General features: G+C 34.4%; 2 protein-coding genes across 2 annotated transcripts; one reads left to right on the top strand and one right to left on the bottom strand.

The window, feature by feature from the left end:
- The first annotated feature begins 64 nt into the window (after nt 1–64).
- On the top strand, nt 65–6456 carry LOC132550963 (uncharacterized). Its single transcript, XM_060215063.1, has 4 exons — nt 65–128; nt 2253–2388; nt 3060–3197; nt 5566–6456. Exons 2-4 carry the CDS (start codon nt 2266–2268, stop codon nt 5671–5673), a joined length of 369 nt encoding a protein of 122 aa, XP_060071046.1. The 5' UTR covers nt 65–128; nt 2253–2265; the 3' UTR covers nt 5674–6456.
- Nucleotides 6287–21439, bottom strand: LOC132550962 (structural maintenance of chromosomes protein 2-like). The gene is made up of 24 exons (XM_060215062.1): nt 21272–21439; nt 20280–20429; nt 19993–20154; nt 19451–19561; nt 18628–18765; nt 18302–18379; nt 17262–17474; nt 16806–16995; nt 16474–16528; nt 16158–16278; nt 15675–15793; nt 15319–15457; nt 14797–14943; nt 14386–14590; nt 13931–14066; nt 13294–13418; nt 12875–13068; nt 12284–12427; nt 10103–10297; nt 9189–9389; nt 8303–8428; nt 7930–8081; nt 7111–7258; nt 6287–6966 (listed from the first exon to the last, which is right to left on the bottom strand). Exons 1-24 carry the CDS (start codon nt 21437–21439, stop codon nt 6751–6753), a joined length of 3633 nt encoding a protein of 1210 aa, XP_060071045.1. The 3' UTR covers nt 6287–6750.
- Nucleotides 21440–22885: the final 1446 nt, after the last annotated feature.

Here is a 22885-nt window from a genome sequence, read left to right as displayed (position 1 = left end):
CTTAAGAAGACCTTCCTCTCCAATGTTGTCATGTTTCACCCGGAAGTTCTTTCTCGGCCTATAATTTTCGAATCGGAAGTAGACCCGCTGCTCGTTTACAGACGCTGTCTTTTCCAACAAATTCCTTGGTATGTATTATATACATCGTCTTGGGTATATATATTGGTAAATAACTTGTTTATCATTTATATACCTTTGCCACATAGTAGTAACATGACTGCGTACATCACTTCCTTCCCTAGATCCTATGATATTGATTGGAACTCATTACCGCAGCACACGAGCCGGATCTGATTTTTTTCAGATCTGTCCTTCTAGCTACAATCCACCGTAAACTATGTGTATTTTTCTCCTTTTTAAAATCACACACTGATACATAGATTTATTACGGTTTTCAGGCATACGTTCATTATTATTTCAGCGGACGAGTAGAAGTTTTAACTTACACAAAAAATGGTTTTATCCTAGCTGATGGCACCTTCCACTGTTGCAGTGTCAGATGCAATATATCAATCCTTTGAGTCTGACCCTTACTGCAGAGAAGAAGAAGATCTGAAATAAATTTGAGTCAACAGTCTTACATTAAGCTTTGTAGTTCTTCTTCCCAGCTAATCTGCAGGGTTTTGACTAACATATGATTTTTTTTTTGTTATGGACAATAGAATTGCTCCTTCCTATAAACCGCAAGATCTTTTAGTGACCATGCCTGGCTCATTTACACCAGTGACAGTGTGATGCCTATAAATAATACATAGATGGAAAGATGATTTTTTTTTCTAAGATACATGTGTTGTAATTAGCATGATGAATGTGGATAGACTTGCAATATCAAATAATTAGAGTCATATTCAAAGGAGTCAAGCCAGGAAAAGAGCCACCCAGTACTGCATTTAAGACTTGTGAGGTCTTTCAGTTTCCAGACTCACTTACAGTACACAGGAATGCCCTGTCTTCTGGATTAGCAGGAGGTGTATTTACAGCCACAAGTCAAGGTTTAACTTCAGAATCACAGCTTGAAGTTTGAAATTGTGTGGTCTAAATTGTGGGTGAGAAGATGAACCTTTATCTTAGTTTCTTCTATATGACGTACCAAAACGCCAAGGGAATCAACATGCTCAGCAACCCTCTCTCACCACTGTCAAATGCCATGAAGGATTTAACACATCAGCATTGCAAGAGATTTGAATTGCCCAGATATTGATTAGGAGAAACATAAGAGTACAGAGATGCAGTTGACTGAGGTTCAACCTCTCTGTAGAGCATGTCCTTAGATACGCAATCAGACAACAAGGGAAAAAAAATCCTGGACCTTGTTTACAAACAACCCCATACTATTCCATGGATCAGTGAACACACCATGATTGTGACTGATATTGTCAACCTGCCTCATTATGTATGTCAGAAGGTGTTCATCTTCTCAAAAGCAAACTGGCCAGACATCTACAAGGACACCAATGAGCTTTTTCAGGATTTTCTAAAAAGAAAAAATTGGTGACTTGAGCCAAAACCCTGATATTTGATTTTTTCTGAGATATATGATTATGGCCCTTTGTTTAAATGAGTGATTAGTCTGATCAAAATTCCTCAAGGAAAAAAAGCTGACAATAAATTTTCTAACATAATGGTGACCTTGATCTTACAACCTCTAACAGAGACTACAACCCTGAAACTTGAATTTGTCCAAGATATTACAGTCCTATGTAAGAGTGTGAAATTTCCCTCAAGGAATGAATGTGCTAGAGTGCTAATGTGGATTTTCTAACTTACTGATGACCTTGACCTTACAACCTCAACCACTGAATCTATATTTGAAGAGTGCTGATGTTCAGACCCTAGCACACTGGAGTGAAGAGCTAACATGTTTCTTCAAATGATTTGACCTTGACCCACCTTCAAAGGCACAGGAGTCAAACTTGTTGATGACTTGAATTTTTTTTCAACTAATAGGTCCTGCCTTCTGTGTAAGTTTTAGAACAGTGGGCGATTCAGGTCCATTAGACCTCTTGTTGACAATTATTTTGACCAATTCAGATTTTCTCCAGTGACCACAGAGGTTGCAACAAGTGTGATGATGAAACAGCTAGATACGATGCAGTTTAATTTATCAATTTGCTCTATTGTACTTTGGGTATCTAATTCTAGCTTGGTATTGAAAGGTACAACTAACATGTGTCTTTTGTAGTCTTTGTACCCCTGAGAAAGTAATGGATAAGGCTGCTGAACATGTTTTTGTCATAAAATTCTTGTTGTAGGAGCTAGGATGACATGATGAGGCTGTTGGTGGTGGCATTCTGTTGCCTAGCATTACTACTGTTGTTTGAAGTCTCAATAGAGGCTGGAGGAGTGATCTACAACTATAAACGCTACACTTACAAGAAGAAACGTGATGTAAGTCTACTTCACACCATAAATTACCATATTTTCGGGTTACAAGCCACACCAGTATGTAAGCAGCAGAGCCAATTTTTAATGATTTATTTCAATTTGATCCACATATTAGTCACACCGGTATGGTTATGATGATGCATGACCTGAATTGAAGAACTGCTTTGGTGAATGGACATAAAACAGAATTTATTTCAATCTTAATGAAAGATTATACAATTTTGATGTTTGAAATGAAATTGATCTGTAAGTTTCTGTTTTCTTCATCACTCATGTTAAGTTAGGAGAAATGTACGTACAGGTATGTTAATAAGAAGACATGTAGGACCACCAGTTTGTAATGAAGTCTCACCATCTCTTACTGCAGAAAATATGATATAATTGTCACAGAGCTCTACAAGAAGACAGAAAACTAGAACAGTTTCATCCATAGGACATTAAATGTAAAGTTAAAAGGTGGATATCTGGGATGGGCATTAATGAATAAAACAACGTAGAAGGTGAAAACAAGAAAATAGTTTCATCATTTCAAGGTATTACTGGATTTAATCTAAGGTTGGTTGACTTTTTGTCATTCCGTACAAAATTTTGGTTCAAAAGCTCTAAAACTTAATACATACAGGAATCTAAATCTTCTATCAAGAAAGAGTATTATCACAGGATATTCTTTACAGGATAAGAAGTACAGAAATGCCAAGACCGTGTGTGAGGTGAAGACTGAGTGCCTGAGACAACAAGGTGTAGATCAGACAGCCTGTATACGACAGTGTATATCAAAGTTCTGCTACAATGAACTTTATGGCAATGACCCAGTAAGTAAAGAATCAACACAGAAAATACTGTGGGTCTGACCTCATTGGGAGCAGTATGGCAGGTCCTGTATGGGAAATCAAGGAATCACATTAAAATCCTTCCTCTGTTGGGATGAAGGTATTTTGACCAGATTTTATTAGAAGTATCCTTAGAGGACAGGGAACCTATTCAGTGTAAATGATGGGTCACTTACCTCTGGGGTATGAAGGGTTGGGCTCTATAGCAGCTGTAAAGCATATTCTTTAAAATACTTTTTTAGGAATGAGAGGATTCTGTCCTAACTTGGTCAGAAGCATCATGTGGGTAAAAGTGACCAATGTTGTGTGAACCATGGGTATCTGGGCCCCTTTAGGGGGAGATACAGAGTAAATTATTTAAATACTTTTGTAGGAATGATAGGATTTTTTCAAAATTTGATCAAATGCATACTGTATTCGATCCAATAAACGCCCAGGGCGCTTAAAAATTGCAATTAAGGGGGGCGCTTATTAGAGACCATCTTACATGTAAAAGAAACACATTCAGTACTAAAAAATCTGCCTCCACCAGGAACTTTCCGTCTTCTTTTTGTAAGGAGGTTTCCAATTCACTTTCTTTTTGTCTCCAATCGCAAATTCGCTTCCTATCTATACTGTACTGCTTTGATGTTTCCCCATTCCTTGGCAAACTCTACAACTTTTAACTTGAAAGAAATTTCATACAACTTGATTCAGCCTCCTTTGTGAGATTGTGATGTGTCTGTGGTCGCCATAATTTCAGTGTCAACCTCTATGTAACAAGGTGCACTCTGTCATTATGTTCTCGTTGATAAATTGTTTCAGATCATCTTAACATGATGACACAAAAGGGAATTTGTTTATGATAAAGATATAAAATTCCATTCATACTGTTTTAACACAACTATTTTATTTGTCATTTGATATCTAACTGCTTCATTTGTTTCTGTCAGATAATCTATCACACATGAAAATATTATTTCTTAATCTGCTGTATCAATAGCTATCTTACCGTTAAGTAATGGACTATGCCCATTCAGTCGTCGTTACTGGGCTGAGCGCCCAACACCAAGGTACACAAGGTAAAGGTCATCTACCACGTGGTTTAGGAATGTGTGAAAAAAATGTCTTTTATGTATGAATATTCGTCTGTGGTCAGGGGATATCATGTTTATAGAGAGTGTTGGAAACAATTCATAGGGCAGTGCCTTGACACAGTTATAAGACCTTTCACTGTGACGTCACGAAGTCATGTGCATGAATGGTTTAATTTAGGATTTTATCTGTTTGCAATCAGAGTTGTGAAAGAAGGGAAAACAGTGGGTCACATTCCAAGTGAACTGTCAAAAACAGCTATTTTTTTATCAGGCATGGTTGAAAATTTGTGTTGGTAGTTACAGAGGACATTTATCGACATTCCTCTGTTGCTGGTGGACTGGAGGTGAACTGTTTTTTTTAAAAACGTTTTTCTGGAGTACATCTCCTTATAAACCTACTGAAAACACTTCTTGATCGTGGCTAAAACGTAAGTAAATCTAGACATTTAGGTATCTGAAGGATGGAGGGGGTGCTTATAGGGACATGGGCGCATATTGGGTCGAATACGGTAGTTGGAAAAAGTGGATTCAATTTTATATAAATTTGTCTGATCCCCTTGAGGGCAGGATCCAATAGAAGAAACAAAGGAATATCAATTAAATCCTTCATCTGTTGAGATGAAGCTAGGGTGAAGGGGAACCAATTTTGTATACTTAAGTAAGTGCTTGGTGTGGGCCTCTTAAATCCATTTTGATCAATCTTCATTTATGTATATATAATGTATAAGTAAGCAATATGGGTCCTACAAGCCGCTAGTGTATAAATAGTGGGTCAATGCCTGACAGAACAGTACAAATTAGGGTATATAGCAAATTCTTTACATCCTTCTTCTGTAGAAAAGGTCTCAATTTTGTATAAATAGTGGATCTAGGCCCCCAGGTCCTGAAGGGTAGGATATTATAGTGGAAATCATCAAATTTCTTTAAAATCCTTCATCCTCAAGGAATGACAGGATTTTGTCAATCAAATTCTAGTGATTATTCATTGACCTTTTGGGGGTCATATTGTTCCTTACGTGTCAGCATCAGTAGCAATTGCAATCTGGACTACATTTGAAATATGTGGACAATATATTGTCATTGACCAATTAAAAATACTTTGAAGTATCAACTGCTTGAGCTATTACCAACATCACCCTGGGAGGTTTTATGGGTTTATGGCATTTGACCAGAAAGTGTACAAGATAAATCAATTTAAAGTTATGTAAAGAAAATATTTGAGTCAGGAAGAATTGTTATTGTGATCCTTCGATAAATCTTGTTTCATTTTCCAGTTGGAGGAAGGCGAGATCGATGTACGTCTGAACTCGTTTAAAGGATGTTTGGCCCAAGAGAAAAGATCTTCCATATATGATGAATCTGCAAACAACCAACTCATATGATCTCAAATCCCAGCAAAAGCAATTCTCATCAGTTTGTGTCACTTTAGATTGTAAGAACTTGTGACCTGTTTTAAACATATTGCTGCAATTCTTTGTTCAAATAAATGAAATTGATGAATCACAAGCATCTCAAAGATGAGCAAGTCACTGTATTGTTTATAAATATGTTTACTTTATTATCAGTGTGTGTAAATATCCATATTGGGTGATGAGCAAAAATAAATGTTTGAACTGTTTTGTGTGAAATTTATATATCATGTATTGTGAAAATTACAAAACAATGAAACTACAGTAATTTGAAATATAAGATTATTTCAATGTATTTATTGCTTTCATGTATTTCCTGATAAAGATTTGTACAAAGGAATATTTATTTTTATTACTAGCCACCCATGGTTCTGATAATTGTTCTCAAACTTATGCTATTCATTTGTAGAATAACATGGAGAGCCGAGTAGATTGCATCGTGAAATCATCTGAAATATCTTTCTAATAGAAAAACAATAATAAAAACAAAGTCTTATCAATATCACTCATTTTCAATGTGTTGAGGTAAACAGATTTCATTTTATGATCAAAATTGAAATGATGAAAAATGATGTATGTATGTTTATATAAGTAACAGCTTGTTTTATGAATAAGTTATAAACAGTAATGTGTGGTGTATGCAAATTTGAATGCTGAGTAAAAAAGGGAAAGAAAGAAAAGAAATGTTGCAAGAAGTTATGTTATAATGTACAATTTTGTTTTGTATTTTTCAAAAATTAAATGATAAAAATTTGGATAAAATGTGTTGACTTCATGTATTGAGTTAAATCTGTTGTACTATCAACAGCCATGATTTTCAAGGATGGTACAAGGCAACACTTAATTATTAGAGTCTATATTGCATTCCAACACACTGGTTGTAAATTGTCCATGTGGCATTAGAAATGAGACATCCATTTTGACAACAATGGAGTTACACCTGGTTCCATATTTGACCAAAAATTCTTGTCTTAATTCAAATTTGTTGAAATGGAATTTCTCTCCTAAATAATGTCTATCATTTTGCACTTCACTTATATTTGACCGAAGTCAGTTTGTAATTTCTTCAAGTCGTGCACGTTTTGAGTTTGCTGTTTTTTTCTTGTTTGTCGCCTTTTCATTTTCTTTGTTAGATACAACAGAGGAGGACCCAGATCTAGAGTGTTGTACATATCGTGTCACTGTTGAAACTCCATCCACGAATCTTGTCTTGTATAAAACATTGGCATTATTGAACATACCATCTTTCAAGGACACCACAATAAACTGAAAAATAATGAAAAGACAAAATTAAGAAAGCTTTCAGAAAAAAAGAGGATAATTATGTATAGAACTTGGTTTTGAACACACACATTTGACTGATAAACTGAAAGCAGCATTCTTCTTTTGTACAAAACCTCAGAAAGGTACCTGTGAGTGTTTGAAGTGAGAGCGAATCATCTGACCAATGTTTTGTGTGTGGGAGATATCCAAAGCTGCGTCCACTTCATCCAGAATGTAGATGGGTGCAGGTTTAAACAGCAACATGGCCAGGATCAGAGAGAGGGCAATCAGCGACCTGACAATCAAGTAATGACAGCAGTTTATATATTTGACGTTATTACTGTGATATTTCAAGATATTTATTCACAGTCTATACATTTACACATATCTTCACACATATATTTCATAAACCATTCACAATTCAAAATAGAAGGTAGAAGACATTTTCAGCATCTTTGAACTGTACAACTAGTTAACCCAAATTTTGAGAAAGAGTAATTTGAGTATCAGGTATTTTCTTGGTTTATCACCCGCGAACAGCCAGGTAATTTTGTGGCAGGGCAGGGGTCTCTTTGTAGTAACTGGTGGCTACATCGATGAACAACATACGGGAGACCTGATGTAGTCTCCACAGAGCAATTGGGTAAAATGTCTTGCCAAAGGACCCAGTCTTGTTGGCATAGACCATTCTGTTTGTCAGCTAAGAAACAAACTGCCAAAGGTAGGAGTGTTGAATTACACCTCAGATCTTCGTGTGAAGCTACAAAGCCAACATTCCCAACACTGTGTAATTGTGGCCCCTAGTCTGAATGAAAGAAAGTATTGACAGAAAAAAGAAGGGATGATTTCTAATAAGCCTCCTTTGTGATACTTTCTGAGATGTAGGTCACTAATAGAACATCAACTTAAACATTGATCAAGTTATCTCTTAAACAGTATTAGTATCAGAAAAACAACCATGATTACCTTTGACCTCCACTGAGTTCTCCCAGGGATTCTTTCCACACATCTCCAAATCCAACCTTCACTTCTAATCCATCAAGGACTGTTTGCCCTTCTGGGGGCATCAATTTGGCACATGCTCCAGGTAACAATGTGGAGAATATGGAACCAAAGTCCTACGGCAAGGTAAATAAATATTTTTTTCGTGATAGGCCTGTTTATATCACATTTTAAATTCTAACAATATTCAGAATTCATCACCAGGTTTCAAATGAACCTGACCTTTCATAATGATAAATGGAGCTATAATGATGAAGAAGGGAGAAGAAATATCAACTAAAAATCTCAATTTTGAAAACTGTTCAGAGCTTTTCATGTTTTAGTTTTAAATACTCACTTTGTTGACCTGCTCCCATGCTTTTTTCAAGGCCTCATTTTTCTTTTGATCCAATTCTGCTATAACTGCAGCAATTTTGGCTTTATCGTGAAGTACAATCTTTCTCTTCTTTAGAAGATCAGCATACTGGAATGGGAATGATTTTAAATGTAGAGAGTTACTTTCCTGTGCAAGTATGTTTCTCCCTCTTTATTTTAAGAACCATCTAAAAGTTAAAATTTTTAAATTATTCCAAGTAAGAAATATCCAGATATTGATCCCGTAAGTAACCTAAATGCCATCAATTGTTTTCATCAAAACAGAATTTCTCACACTCTTTCAAACTGTAAAATAGTTATTTAAACATGTTTTTACAGCTGTATTTTAACATCATTACATCACCACATAACCACACTATTTTTACACATACTTTGGGCAGAATAGTATATTTGATCCTTGCCTAATTACATATTTCTATTAAGCATACAGTTACATCTAATATATATAACAGAACAATTTGATATTAGGATGGCTTTCAACAGGGTTTTACCAATCTGAATGGAGAAAGGAGTTCTTAATTTTCTCTCCTGAAGAGTAGTATAACCATTAATGACATGATATGCCTTTGTATCTTTTTTAAGTCAACTGATGAATAATGGTCGTAATCATCTTCTCATTTGTCAGGGGTATCTCAGTGTAGGGATTACATTTTTCTCTCTAGAAAATCTGGCCAATGGTTCCTAAATTTGACTTCAGCTATAAAGTGAACATCATGAATCTATTTGTAAGGTTGTTTAATATCTGTGATCATGAAATTATAAAAATGTCTTTTATGGTGCCTCTTCATAATATTCACAAGATACTTGCTGGTACACATATCTCACTGTATTACATATTCTTTGAGTACCTGTTCCTCTGCCTTGCCTAACATGTTCATTGCCCTCATGTTGACACTCTTTGACAGTTTGTCTTTGGTCTCCTGCAGCTTCTGTATCCGCCTCTCTGCTTCCTTGGGATCATTAGCCTTGAAGTCATAGGCAGTGTTTGCTTGGCCAAAGTATTTTTTCTCATCCATAATCCAGTGATAGGATTGGAGCAAGTTTTCAACCTATTTATAGAATAACATTCTTGTACTTGAAAAAAAAGTTATTTTTCTTAAATAAAGAAATTAATTTATAATGTAACTGTGATCTGTTTCCATTGGATACCACCACAAAGACAAACCCACTGCCAAGTATGATACATGTACATCATTAGATTCTGAATGATCATCCTCTGTTACAGAAACTCTAACAATTGAGGGTTTCTGAATGCTGAAAATTCAAACATATCAATTTTCAAAATGAAAGATGACGAAGTGGAAATGACAAATACAGAGGAGAAGGATGGAGAATATTGATCTGAATATAATCAACAGCCAACTCTGTGCCCATTTTGTATCATGATCTCATTGCTTCTCCTGTATCTGAAATTTTCCTGAGGATAATGTTGTTTACCAGGTCACAGCATTGAGGTCAGTTATTCAGTATTAGTACCCCAGAATTTCATGAATCATCTTGGCTGCTGTCATTTGCACATGTCCCCGATACTATCTAATTGTGTTTTCATATACACTGTATACATCTACATGTGATCTGTAATATTCCAGTAAAATTTCATCAAAATTGGATCACATGTTCTGGAGGTGTTGCCCAAAACAAAATTTGTGGACTTCCACCAAAACAGAGCGATCCCAGTGTACTCCATCCGACCCAAATTAGCATGGTGCCAAATGTACAGATCTGACTTGCAGAGTTTAAAATAATAAACAACATGAAGTACCTGTCTTGCAGCTCCTTGTGAATCACTCTGGAATTTGGACATTTTGTGTTCCAACTCTTGTATCTTGAGCTCTGCAGCATGGTGTTCCTTTGCGAGACTTCGCTGCTCCTCGACCTTCTGGTTGATGTCTGCATTACAAGCCTTCAGCAGCTCCTTCTGTTTGTTCAGTTCTGACTGGGCTGACTTCACTAATGCCTAGGACAGATGATTCAAACAAGTCTCATCTAGTTGTTGGATCTTCATCACACATTAAAACAACTGGTAAAATGATATTTGATGGGCTATCATTTAATGGTACAAATTGATGATAACAAGTTTTATCCTGTGGTAGTAAATAGGGAAACATGTCCGATTATATCTTTGTTGACAGAGAGCTACTCCAGCCCCAGTAACTGGGTGACAGACAACACATTCCATTAGTTTTTTTCAAACTTATCTCCTCAGTCATTTTTAATGGAGAACACGCAATATGTGTATCAATATCAGTCATCGTTACCCAGTGGTTGCAACTGATACCTTCCCTTGCCTTCGCCCTCAGTTCCTTATCAACTTTCTGTTGTAGCTACCAACTTTCATGATTTCATCAATACACAAGTGAGCTTTCTGGGTTTGAGGTACACTGGTTAGTAATGATCTGGTCAATAACCAGAACAGCTTTGACATCTTATTAACAGAAAACAAGATGCAATACCCCAATATAAACTTAAAACAACTTTTTAAATAGTTTTTTTTCTATAGTAATGCAATCATCAAATTCAAACATGCTAGTAATTGCCATTTAAGAATTTCAGGTACCGTACACAGACTGCTCAGAATCAAACACTCATCTGTCTAAAGGGAAAAATTTGTCCTCAACACTAAGATTAAAAATATATACCATAAAAACCAGCATAATGTGTGCACCTATATAATCATCCAATTAATCCACATTTATTTGTCTAACGTACACAAACACTAGTCTTCACAGTAGACCTAATAAACAGTGTTCAGTGTTGTAATCACTGGTACAAGTCATTATCTACCGATTAATGATCAAACCAGATAATTACGATCTCGCTGTTATATATCATGCACACTCCAGCTGAGGCCCAAACTCTGTATATGCAAGCAATAGGAAATAGGGAGCATGAAATGAATCGCATGGAATGTACTGTAGGCATGCATATGTGTATTGTATTAAGAAGAACAACGTTTCATTACACATTTCGGTAAGATAATCACGCTGAGACTATTCCCTCATAATTATTGTACCATTAGATAAGCTTCGTAAACATCAATAAGACCAATTTTAATAAATAATGAATTGAATCCATAGTCCGAGGAAGAGTCTCTATCCACATTCTGCATACTAATATGTCAACTCTAACTTCTGTCAATACACATGAAAATGGACGTGTGCTCATGGCTTCTAGTTCGTCGCCATATCCAACGTATAGAATAAAATGAAACCTGTCAATTTCTGAACAGTTGAACCTTTAAGTGTTTCAAAAGATAACCACATTATAATTGGCATATTTTTCAATGTCCAAAACAGGCAACTGTCTTTGCTAATCATTAGTTTTCTGTTTAGCTAGGTGCTATCACATTTTTAATCATTATGTCCTGATTTTGCATGATATTGGCTCAGATAGTCTGTATTAATATATACAGTAAATATCTTATTTGTGTCAGTTGTGCATACCAGATAATTCTGATGATTAATGATGGCAGCTTCACAGAATCTTTTATATTCTCTATGAAAAAAATCCTTGAAAATCCTATAACTACTTAATGTGCACACCCCCAACTTTGGACATTTATTTTCTCAAAAATAAAAACTGCACACATTACGTGAGATTTTATGGTAAATGAATATATTTATAAAACACCTTATGGCAGAAGTACTGTAAATGTAGATTCTGGATAAACAGCATGTAAGGTATATAGTCATATATTGAAAACATGAGATGTTGACCATGAAACTCTATTTTTATTAACTATGTTTTTGCAATGATTCATGAAATTCACAGATGTAAATCCTCTCAGTTCCCCTTACTGAGTGACAAATGGCCCACATTTTGTGGCCTTGCCTTAAATAACTATACCTTGACACACAAGTCTACCTTAATTTCCGTGGCCTATTATTGGGAAACCAACATTACAAACCTGAAGATTCTTTAGGCTGTGGTAAATCTGACTTACCTTACTCTCCTTGGCCTTCTCTGTCAATTCCTCTATTTGGGACTCGTACTGTTGGATGGCCACAGCCACCGTATCCAGCTGTTCCTCATATCCTTTTATGCCTTTCTTTAGTTCCTCTATCTCTAGCTTTAGACTATCCACCTCCTGGTTAACAATGGTGAATGATATTTATCTATATTGCGTTGGAAGGAGGTGCAGTTGGCATAAATTTTGTAAACATTTCTTTTTGAATTGTTTTATTTTCAACACTTTCACAATTATTCTAATGTACTATTGATAAGTGAAGTGATATATAAATAACTTTAATGTGCATTTTTAACATTTGAGTATCAATTTTTCATCACAATTTCTACATAGAGACTACACACTGCCCTGGCCTTTTCTAAGGTTCTCAACTACCGTCTGTGTTCCCTCAACAAAAAAATCACGAGAGAATGCATTGAAAGCCACTTATATGCACATGAAACCAGTGTAGAGTCTCAATCCATCATGAGACCATTAAACTAAACCATTCATCATGTGACTATCATGTGACCATCATACTAAACCATCATGTGACCATTATACTAAACGTATGCTATCAAATCAGACCTGGTATTTTTCCTTCATCATTTTGCTAGATTCCTCCATCTTTTTCTTGGCCTTTGTGACAGCTGCCTGGGCCTCCTTGAGTTCCTGTTCTCTCACTGCTTTTGCATTCTTTATCTTGTTTTCCAGGTCTTTTACCTTCTTAGATGCCTTGTCTTGGGTTTCCTTTGCTTTTTTAAGCAGCTCTTCTTGTTCCTCTGCAGATATAAATAAAATTTGAGTTGTAAGAACAAAATGACATATCTTTCCAAAATTTAAGCTGAAACTGATAAAAGAAAGATTATTTGTCATTAAACATATGATATCTGATATTGCTTCTTTAAAAAACTGATTCTGATGAAAATTTTTGAAATGTTAATAAATCTATGAGACCCTTGTTTGAAAAAGATCTTTTAATAGGTTAATAATTTTTTTCTAGCAACCTATGGAGGCTTGTAAGGCATTTATCTCTTCCAGCTGTTGGTGATGGGAGCTCTGTTCTAATCGGGCTTTCACAAGCTCTGCTTCTTGTACTTTAAGATCATACTTATGTTTCATGCTTGTAAATCTGAAAGAAAAATTAGCAAGATAGTCATTTGTATTGTCTATTTGATACAATTTTAAATGAGTTTAAGCCAAATCTTATCAAACAGTCTTCCCAAAAATGTAGTAAGATTAGAGTTATTCTGGTTAACTACCAGACCCAGGACTCCATAAATCACTTCTACCCATGACAAGGTATCTTCAATATTTGTGCCTACTATTTCTTAACAAATCATAAATTCAGTGATATGGGTTGTACTCCATAACAAAACCTGAAGTCCTTGAGTTTTACTAAATTAGCCTTTACCTTTCTTTTGTCAAGTAAAAAGCAACTAAAGCTGTTTTTAAATAAAAATACTTCTTAACCATTTGAAGTGTCAAAGACTCTGTTTTCAACAGCTCTAATTTATAATGAAGTAATACAACAATACTTCATTACACTAATAGTATCAAAGTTTTGCCATATTGTAAGATGCATTGTTGAAGTTTGTAGTTCTTGAAAGCAGTCTACTGAGAGTTCAGAGATCAACAACTTACTTTTCTGCTGTCCTCATTAGAGTGGTCAGCTCCTTCTCCACCTCATTAAGTCTCTGTTGTTTGGAATTCAGCTCTTCTTGAATGTCCTGGAACTCTTGTAGCTTCTCCAAGATTGAACTTGTCTGGGCTCTGGCACCTAAACCACAGCACAGATCAATCATAAAAAGATTGGGAGATTGGCCTAACGACCAGAGTTGTTTATAACTTCTGATAATTGGTTTTGATCATACACTTGAAATTTAATTTATATTCAAAATTAAATCCTAGCATATTTAGATGAACAGTATGAAACTGAATTGATATGTACATCAAGCAATGAACAACTTAAAACATTTCATTACTTTTATATCTTTATGAATGTAGGAAAACATAAGCCCAACTCTTCACTTTGAATAAAATGTCATGTGTTTAACCATTGGGTCTATGGAACAAGTTAGAGCAATACCAGATCTTACCTCCTGTGAGAGTTCCAGCAGGATCAAACGAGTCACCCTCTAATGTCACAGACTTCTTCATCACCTTTTCGTCAAATGTGACCTTTTTGGCAGTATCCATATCTTTACATACAAAGGCGGAGCCAAATACAAACTCCATTGCAGCTTGAAGATCTTTCTCATAACCAATCAGAGACAGAGCAGTATTTACGTTGTCCTTCCCTACCTATTGAATACAACAAAACATTTCCTGCTTTTAATTCTAATATTTCCAATATCCTGTCGTGTTTACATTTGAATATGCATGCTATGCTAATTTTTGTTGATATTTCCTAATTTCATGAATATGAATTGTGTTGGGAAATTTTCAAGTATAAAAAAGGCTCTGAAATAGATATCAATGATATTAAACAGCAGCAAAGTGATGATTACCAGTTGTTCAGCACGTTTGACTGTGTCCATGTTGATACAGCGTGCAGATATCTTGTTGAGAGGAATGATAGTATATCGTCGTCTTAACTCTCCCTTTTGTAGGAGCTTCTTACCCGTCACCTCAGTGTCTACAACCACATTGTACAGCTGGAAACAGAAAATACACATTGATCATGTTGTACATACTTCAGACAAAATTTCCATTTCACTCTTGATATCTACAATTTTGAAGTAATTTTTTCTTATTTCAGAAACATACCAAATATTCTACTAGAGTTCTTGTATACAGAAAATTAAATACATTCACAATATGAGTGAGTGTGACTTATCTGTAACATGAAATTCAGTTAAAAATATTCAAAACATAATTCCTGAAAGTAACATTTTTCTTCTTCCATTCAAAGAATTTGAAAATATAGATATGCATATATTGCACTTATGTACCTTGTGTTGATGTTCAAATGGAATCTATACTGAAGACAGAATCAAAGTACCAATGTTCAGTGGCTTGATAGGACTTACCTTCCCTCCAGCAGAAACTTCCAAAGCTGTAGCATTCTTTACATCCTTGACTTTAATCAATTTACACACAAGTCCATGGACCTTGCTTCTGTCAAAATTCTTCTCAGGATCCTTGTACTCAAATTGTAACTGTGGAAATCTGAAATCAAATCATACACATTCCATAAAGCAGGTTTAGATTATCATACTATCGACAGACTGAACCTTATCTGTATATTTTAAACTCCTGCAGATTATTTTCAAATGTGAAAATAATGGTAATACACCACTGGTCATAAGTTGTACAGTGAAATAACCTCAATTAATCAATGGACTATGCACATGATATACAAGTGAAAAAAAATCATTGTTACTACCTAGCCTCCAGGGTCTCCAGTTTCTCCTGTAACTTCTGAACATGTTGACTAAGGCTTCGTCTCTCTGATGACAATTTATCATCTTTACCCTCCTCAAATCCTAACTTCTTCATTTCCGCCTACAAAATAGACAGTTGCTGGTCAAAGTTTTATTCAGTATTGTCGGTCAAACTTTCAATCAAAATTGTCTCAACAATATTTCTCGATTAAAGTTTCATTCATTGTAGCTTCTCCAGTGTACTGTCAACTTTACAACACTCATTTAAAATTTGCTCAACAGTATACCAAGTACCTTTTTCTCCATTAAGTCTTAATTAAGCTTAAAGTCAAAGTCTAAACTTATTCATTTTGATAGATTTCATTAATTTCAGTCAGAGAAATATTATGTTATTAAAAATCTTAGGTGCTGTAAGTTCAAATTTTAAAACTTACATGTATGTCTAACAAAACATGTTTTGAATCTATACATTAACAACAACAAACCTCAAGACCAGCCATGTTTTTGGTGATAGCTTCATAAGCACTCTGATCCTTCTTATATCCCTGTTCAGTTTTCTTTAGGTCTGCCTGCTTCTTCTTAATCTCTTGCTGGGCATGTTTCAACCTGTTCAACAATGGAATAAAATATGTAACAATTTCAACGAATGAAATAAGACTATTCTGCATACCTCAAAAAATTAATTACATTTTACATTCAGATTACATAGGTTAATTAATGGATTTATATAATTGGGAAACCATTCACTTGTAATCAATATGTAAACATATACATAAAATATAGTATCTTAGATTGATGTACCTCATTTGAGCTTGTTTTGTCTCTGTCTCTGATGTACTGATCTCATTCTTGGCAGCTGAAAGACATTGATGAAAGGATGGATAAAAGAATAATGGAATTTTTACTGATAAATCATAATTCATATCTTTGTATCCGAACAGTTTACAATATGGTTTCTTGCAAATCAATTCAATAAACAATTTACCAATTCAGCTATTCAAAGATTCTCACACTGATTGTCATCAATAACCAAATTTAATACTGAGGATCTCACTAAACCTGTCAATCACTGTTTTTAAATGTATTTTTGAAAGGGTGACAAACAGAATCCATTTTTATTTTATATAACTTACTCATGAGCTGGTCATTCAGACTGGCATCTTCACCATCTGTATTTTTTGACAGGCCAGAGGTGGCAGCTTGGTAGTGTTTCTGGGCAGCAACGTGAGCTTCTTGGTCACTCTTACTTTGCTCCTGTAGCTTCTCCAGTGTACTGTCAACTTTACTACACTCTTTTTCTTTAGCTTGTAGTGCTTTTTTGTCCTTTAGTAAATCAACAGAATAGATTGTGCAATATTTCCTGTCCAACACTATTTCCAGAGAGAAATAAGATGAAGGAAAACACAAAGAAAACAAAATTACAAATGCAATGAGATAAAGTTCACTGTTAACTTAGATGCTTCATTCCATAGAATTTTTCTGAATTAATGAAAGCCATCATGATGAACGTCAAATCTATAGTTAATTAAAAGATTTTCCATAAATAATGTCTGACAAATTTCCTTAGAAATGTCCACAATATGACCTACATCTTCTGAGTGCTTGGTAAGCTCTTTTTTCTTTTTCTGCTCTGCTTTCAGTCCTTCCTTCTTGTTGTCAATGGCACTCTGTGCAAGAGCCTCAGCTTTTTTCTGTTCATTTAGGTTCTCCTCTAATTTTTGCATTACACTACCTGACTCCTCATCTCTCTTACGCTGTAGAGCATCAATAACTCCATCCAACTCTTTGACTTTAGAATCAATCTGGGGAGAATAATATTGATTGATACTGACACATGCTTGTTTGGGTTTAATGTCCGTGTAACGACCAGAATTATACCAGGACAGGTTTCTAAATTATTTTCCAGGTAAATTGTAGTCATTCATCATAGTGACAGGTAAGTGTTTTCATTCTTGTTTATCTCCCCCACCCTCCACCCCCACACCCTCTCTTTTAACATGACATACTACCTTTTGGGTGTCATTTATGATATGATATGAGGATGAAGAAAAACATAGTCAATAGTAAAATTGGCCAGGATTTTTCCAAATATTATTTTCTTAGACTGTAGCTGTTGAAATATATAAACAGCAGGTCTAAGAGTACCAAAACTGTGTTTATAGTAATATCTAAATCATCAAGGATAAGCATTCAAGATAAATTGAAATTTACAGGCACACAAAGCACAGGGAAAGCTTCCATTAATTTCTACATTTGATCTGTATTTATCCTGTATTCTAAAGTATTTTGTTTCCAAAAATCAAACCTTTAAGTTTTTTTAATTATGTGCTCTAGTTATACCCCACATGAATGGTATTTGCCCAAAACAAAATAATTACTGTACAAATCTTACGTTCCATGCAGATTAAGTATTTATATGGAATCATTTTTTCTTTAAAATAAAAAATTACTTTGAAGAGATATCTGAACACTCATCGATAAGGAATTAGCAACAGGGTTTGCGTATCTAATGTCTAAAGTATTTTGACTGTTTCAACAGATGAACAGTCAATAAAAATATTTCTTTGAGTTTGGTATTGGAAACAAGGGGAGCAACTCATACTGTTTTCAATTATCTACTAATAATCACCTCGACCATCCTGTCCCTCAGAGTCTTGATGCTTTCCTGCATCTGTAACAGTTCTTCAGCTGATTTCTTTTTCCTTTCCTGGAAACATAAAAATTTGAGTGTTGATACATATATTTACAGGGTTTGATTTATTGTAAGTCAAAGATTAATCTACTCAAAATCTGCAAAAATAGTTGTTTAGACAATTGATGAAATAATACTTTCAAAGATGTTCTTATTCTTTTTGTTTCATTTTAAATATCTTGTTAAATCATAAATGTATTGCTTATATTTGGATTAAATGAAAATCACAACTAACCTGCACTTATTAGGAAATATTTACTTACCTCAGCACAAACAAACTGGTAGGCTATGTAGAGTTTATTAAGATGTTCCAACTCTCGTATAATTTTCTGATACTCCAGATAGGATGATCGTTCCTCCTTCAGTTTACTAAGTGTTGGTGCAATGTCTTCCTTCAAAATCTGACAAAAAAATAAACCAGTGAATACTGAATAGTAGTCGTAGATTTGTATCAAAATTCACTGATAAATGCTAAATTAAAAACCTGACTCCATCCAACAGTATATGATGAAGCAAATATATATGAACTTTTTCAACCTTTGATCTTAACAATCATGCATATAAATACATTTTCCTATACCCAGGGTTTGTAGCATTACAGTTATCAGGTGACAGGAGGAGTTGTATCCTGTTGTTTTGTAATATTAGATGGACACTGTTTATATCATACAATCGATTATAATGAAAGGTATTGCGTTTTCTTTTTTTTTCTTGTTTTGATAAATTAAAATTTTCATTAAAAGATGTATGTGTTATTCTATTTTAAAATAGAGAATATTCATGTCAATTCAATAATTATATTTAATAATACTGACATATCAGGTCCATATAACCAAATATTCACCAGCTTTGAGTCAAGTAATTATGTACATATGGAATGTTTTATATCAGTTAAGAAGATGGAACATAATGAACATAACCATAGAGAAAAGCATAAACCATTGTATTGTTAAAACCAATATGATGTAGGAAGGTGAAAAATGAACTTTCTGCTTTCAAAAATGTATCAACATTGCTCAAACACATCTACATGATCATGATGGAAACAATTTTACAATCTGTTGGAAATTTAAAGGTTCAACATACTGTATCTATTTCTCTTAATTTAGCATCTTTTTTCTCAATTGTTTTTTGTGCTGCTTCCTTTTTACTTTCATACAATCTAGTTCCTGCTGCTTCTTCAATCATTGACAAAATCTGAAACAGACAAGCATGCTTTTCAACAGGGGTGCAATCCTAAAGATTCTAGACATCATACTTTTCAACCTCATTTTCTAGTAAAGAACAAATATGAAGAAAAAAATTCACTTGTCGTGACACAAAATGTACTACACCCTGACACGCTACTCTTTGTCCGGATAGTATTGGTAAGATTAGCTGCAACATCTGAGTATGTTATTAACATGAATGTTTATAATGAAACAATTACATTGTGTTTGATTATAAAAGAGGTCAGAGCAATCAATCACATCAAATATTCACATAATTTCAAACACTTTCTTTCAATTTAAACATCATTTTTTTTTAAATATCAAGTGGCTGAATTTTACTAACATCCTTTCATTCTGTTGGACTTTGGAAACCAGATGTTGAAGTTAAGCATTGTTTTCCTATGCAATTATATTTACCTCTGGTGGTTTCATGTTGAGGACTTTTGTTATCCGACCTTGCATGATGAGGAAGTGTGGGTTGTTCACATTGAGCTGGACAGACCTGAACAAATCCTGGACACGGGTGTTGTTAGCATTGCTACCATTTATAAGGTATTTATTTCTCCCACCGATCACAACCTGAAGGATGAAAAAATTGAAGTCATTAAAAAAAGAAATGTTGAGTAAGAAACAATACATATTTCAAAATTTGAAAAAAATCCATTTCAAACCTTAAATTTTGTCAAATATGCTTAAGCCTGTACCTGTCTTGTGACTGTGAACTCATTGTACTGTTCATATCCCAGAGGACTCTGTTTCTTGTCCATATTGTCAAATGTGATGCTGACAGTTGCCTTTGTGATACCAGCTTGTCCATTCTTGTATACCAATTCTTGCAAATTTGTTGCACGTACCTGATAAAGACAGAAAATTTATAAGTAAACCTGGTTTCATCATTCAACTACTTCATACATGTATCTTATAAACTGCAGGTTTTAAGTCACATGGGTATGAAAATACAAGTGGTGGTATACATAGCCCTAACTAGATAAATGAAATTTGATAACTTTAACCATTTCAACTCTGGTCTCTCAGAGGAAACACTACAATTACACAACTAAGACAAATTTTAGTTCATAAATATACATACCTGGTATTTACCATACAAACTTTAGTGTAAAATTGAATAAACCAAACATCCAGTTTACCATAGCACATGTGTAGTGATACTAATAAACTGGTCTACTATAAGCATATGAGGTGTATGAAGACAAATGCTTTCGTAAAAATATAGTTCATAAATAGTTCCCATGACAAATTCATTCATGAACAGCTTCTTATATATATGCCAACATTCAAGAGTATTTTTTCTCTAAGTACTTGGGGCATTTGTAGCGTGTTGCGCTTAAAGGTTTTGTCGAACTTACCGACATTTTACTAATTTAAGCTCGAGATTGAACAAGCAAGTTCAGTTCTGCTGTACACATATCTCATAGAATCACACATGGCTTTGAAATATAACTTATTAGGGAGTTGAAATTGGTAAAAAAAAATCTGATCAATCGCAAAACTAACGTTTGACAGATGTCCACAGGCAATTGTCAACATTCAAGACAAAAATATAGAGGAATAGACAAAACCGGACAACTACAAAGGCATTTCATAGAATAGGCTCCAAAGAGCAGGTTAAATTAAGGAAGAAAAACTACACACCAACACTAAGTGTTTTACATGTAGTTTAAAATAGTTTACTAACATGTGACAGATTTGTAATGCCGAGAAGAAAACAAATTGAATCCAAAATGTTTGACTTTCCACTTCCATTCAAACCCGTGATTGCGTTGAACAGGGGATCGAAGCCACTGACTTCAGTCCTTTGTGCGTAGGACTTAAAGCCGTCGATCACGACCGACTTAATATGCATGTTGATTTACACAGATACTTCAAACTTCAGACAACAGCATCTGAAACGGAGACGGTGTTTTGAACAGGTCTAGCAGCCCTCAAATCTGGCGCCCATTTATTTATTGCATATACGCATGCGTAAAACCGTTTTGGACCGGAGGTCAAATAGATTTTCTAAAGTTAAAATGAAACAATGTGTGGACATAACAATGAAATACTATCATGACCAGAAAGAAACAATGAATATTTAATTATCAGAAATTGAACGAATATCTTTTATGCATGTTGTAAAAAGCTAGCGCCAACTGCTCCTGAATGATTTTTCGAAAAAATCTACAATTGAAATCCGGATTTTCTTATCCATATTTTATAAGGTTTTTTGTTTAGTTCGTTCGAAGCAGTGCTCGGCTGACATGGCGGACGGGAGCATTCAGGGATTTTGTTTACATAAGGATATTTATTAATTTTATTGCTTTAAAGGTTACAACACTTCATCGGTAAAACGAAAATAGGAACAAAGGCAATATTTAAGTGAGTTAAGTTATACGTGTGTGTGTTTTTGCCGAAAACAACGGGGATTGATTTGTGATTTGGGTGTTGCTAACCACGCGATCGTATCTTTGTACCTGTCAACCACATTGTCTTAAAGAATATTGGAAGCGGATTCTGGCCGCAACAGGATTTGACATTTGTTACCACAAACACAGGTAATTTGTATATATACTGAGGAAATGTAAAATGTTAATTTTGTTAAATGGAATTTGTTCTTATATTTTTTTAACGATTTACAAATCTTATGACGCAAGTTTATGAATTAGTAAGACTATCAGAGAGAGAGAGAGAGAGAGAGAGAGAGAGAGAGAGTATGGATTATTATGTCTCTCTTCTCTGATAAATTCTTTTAAAATATAAGATTTCTTCAACGGTGTAAATATTGTATGTCCTTGGATTTATAAAGATAAGAAAGAAAACAGAACATATATTTTTTAGTTTTCTTTTTTTTACATACCGCACAGTGCTGTATATAATTTATGTATTTAATAATAAGATATACATTTGTCTTTTCATAACTACCTGTATGAGAACAAACGTAAAAGAACATTAAAGATATTTAATTGTATTATTGTTTTTAACACAGTGTCAATCTTATGAATAATCCCAAATTGATATCTTATCATGAGATATTTATAATTTTAAAAGCGCTGTAGCAAACATTTGATGTTCAAAGACTTTTGTTAGACTGTACAATCAAATCTTGATTGTATGCATATATGTTAACTTTACTATGAATCATTACAAGTAAAGCAAGATAAATTACATAATGTCATGACATACTTTACTGAATCAATAAAATATTAGATATGCTGTAGATGTCTTCGTAATTCACTGGTAAGCTTAATCTTTAATCTGTTGGAAAATGTATTAATCTGAGTTTAGGCTGCCCGCTTTTCACCAGAATAGGGAT

Source organism: Ylistrum balloti, unplaced genomic scaffold (genome assembly GCF_031769215.1).
Source record: "Ylistrum balloti isolate Yb309-2 unplaced genomic scaffold, AGI_CSIRO_Ybal_v1 Utg370160, whole genome shotgun sequence".
Taxonomy (NCBI): domain Eukaryota; kingdom Metazoa; phylum Mollusca; class Bivalvia; order Pectinida; family Pectinidae; genus Ylistrum; species Ylistrum balloti.
The sequence above is the reverse complement of the archived record's forward strand: the minus strand, read 5'-3'. Positions and strand labels throughout refer to the sequence as shown.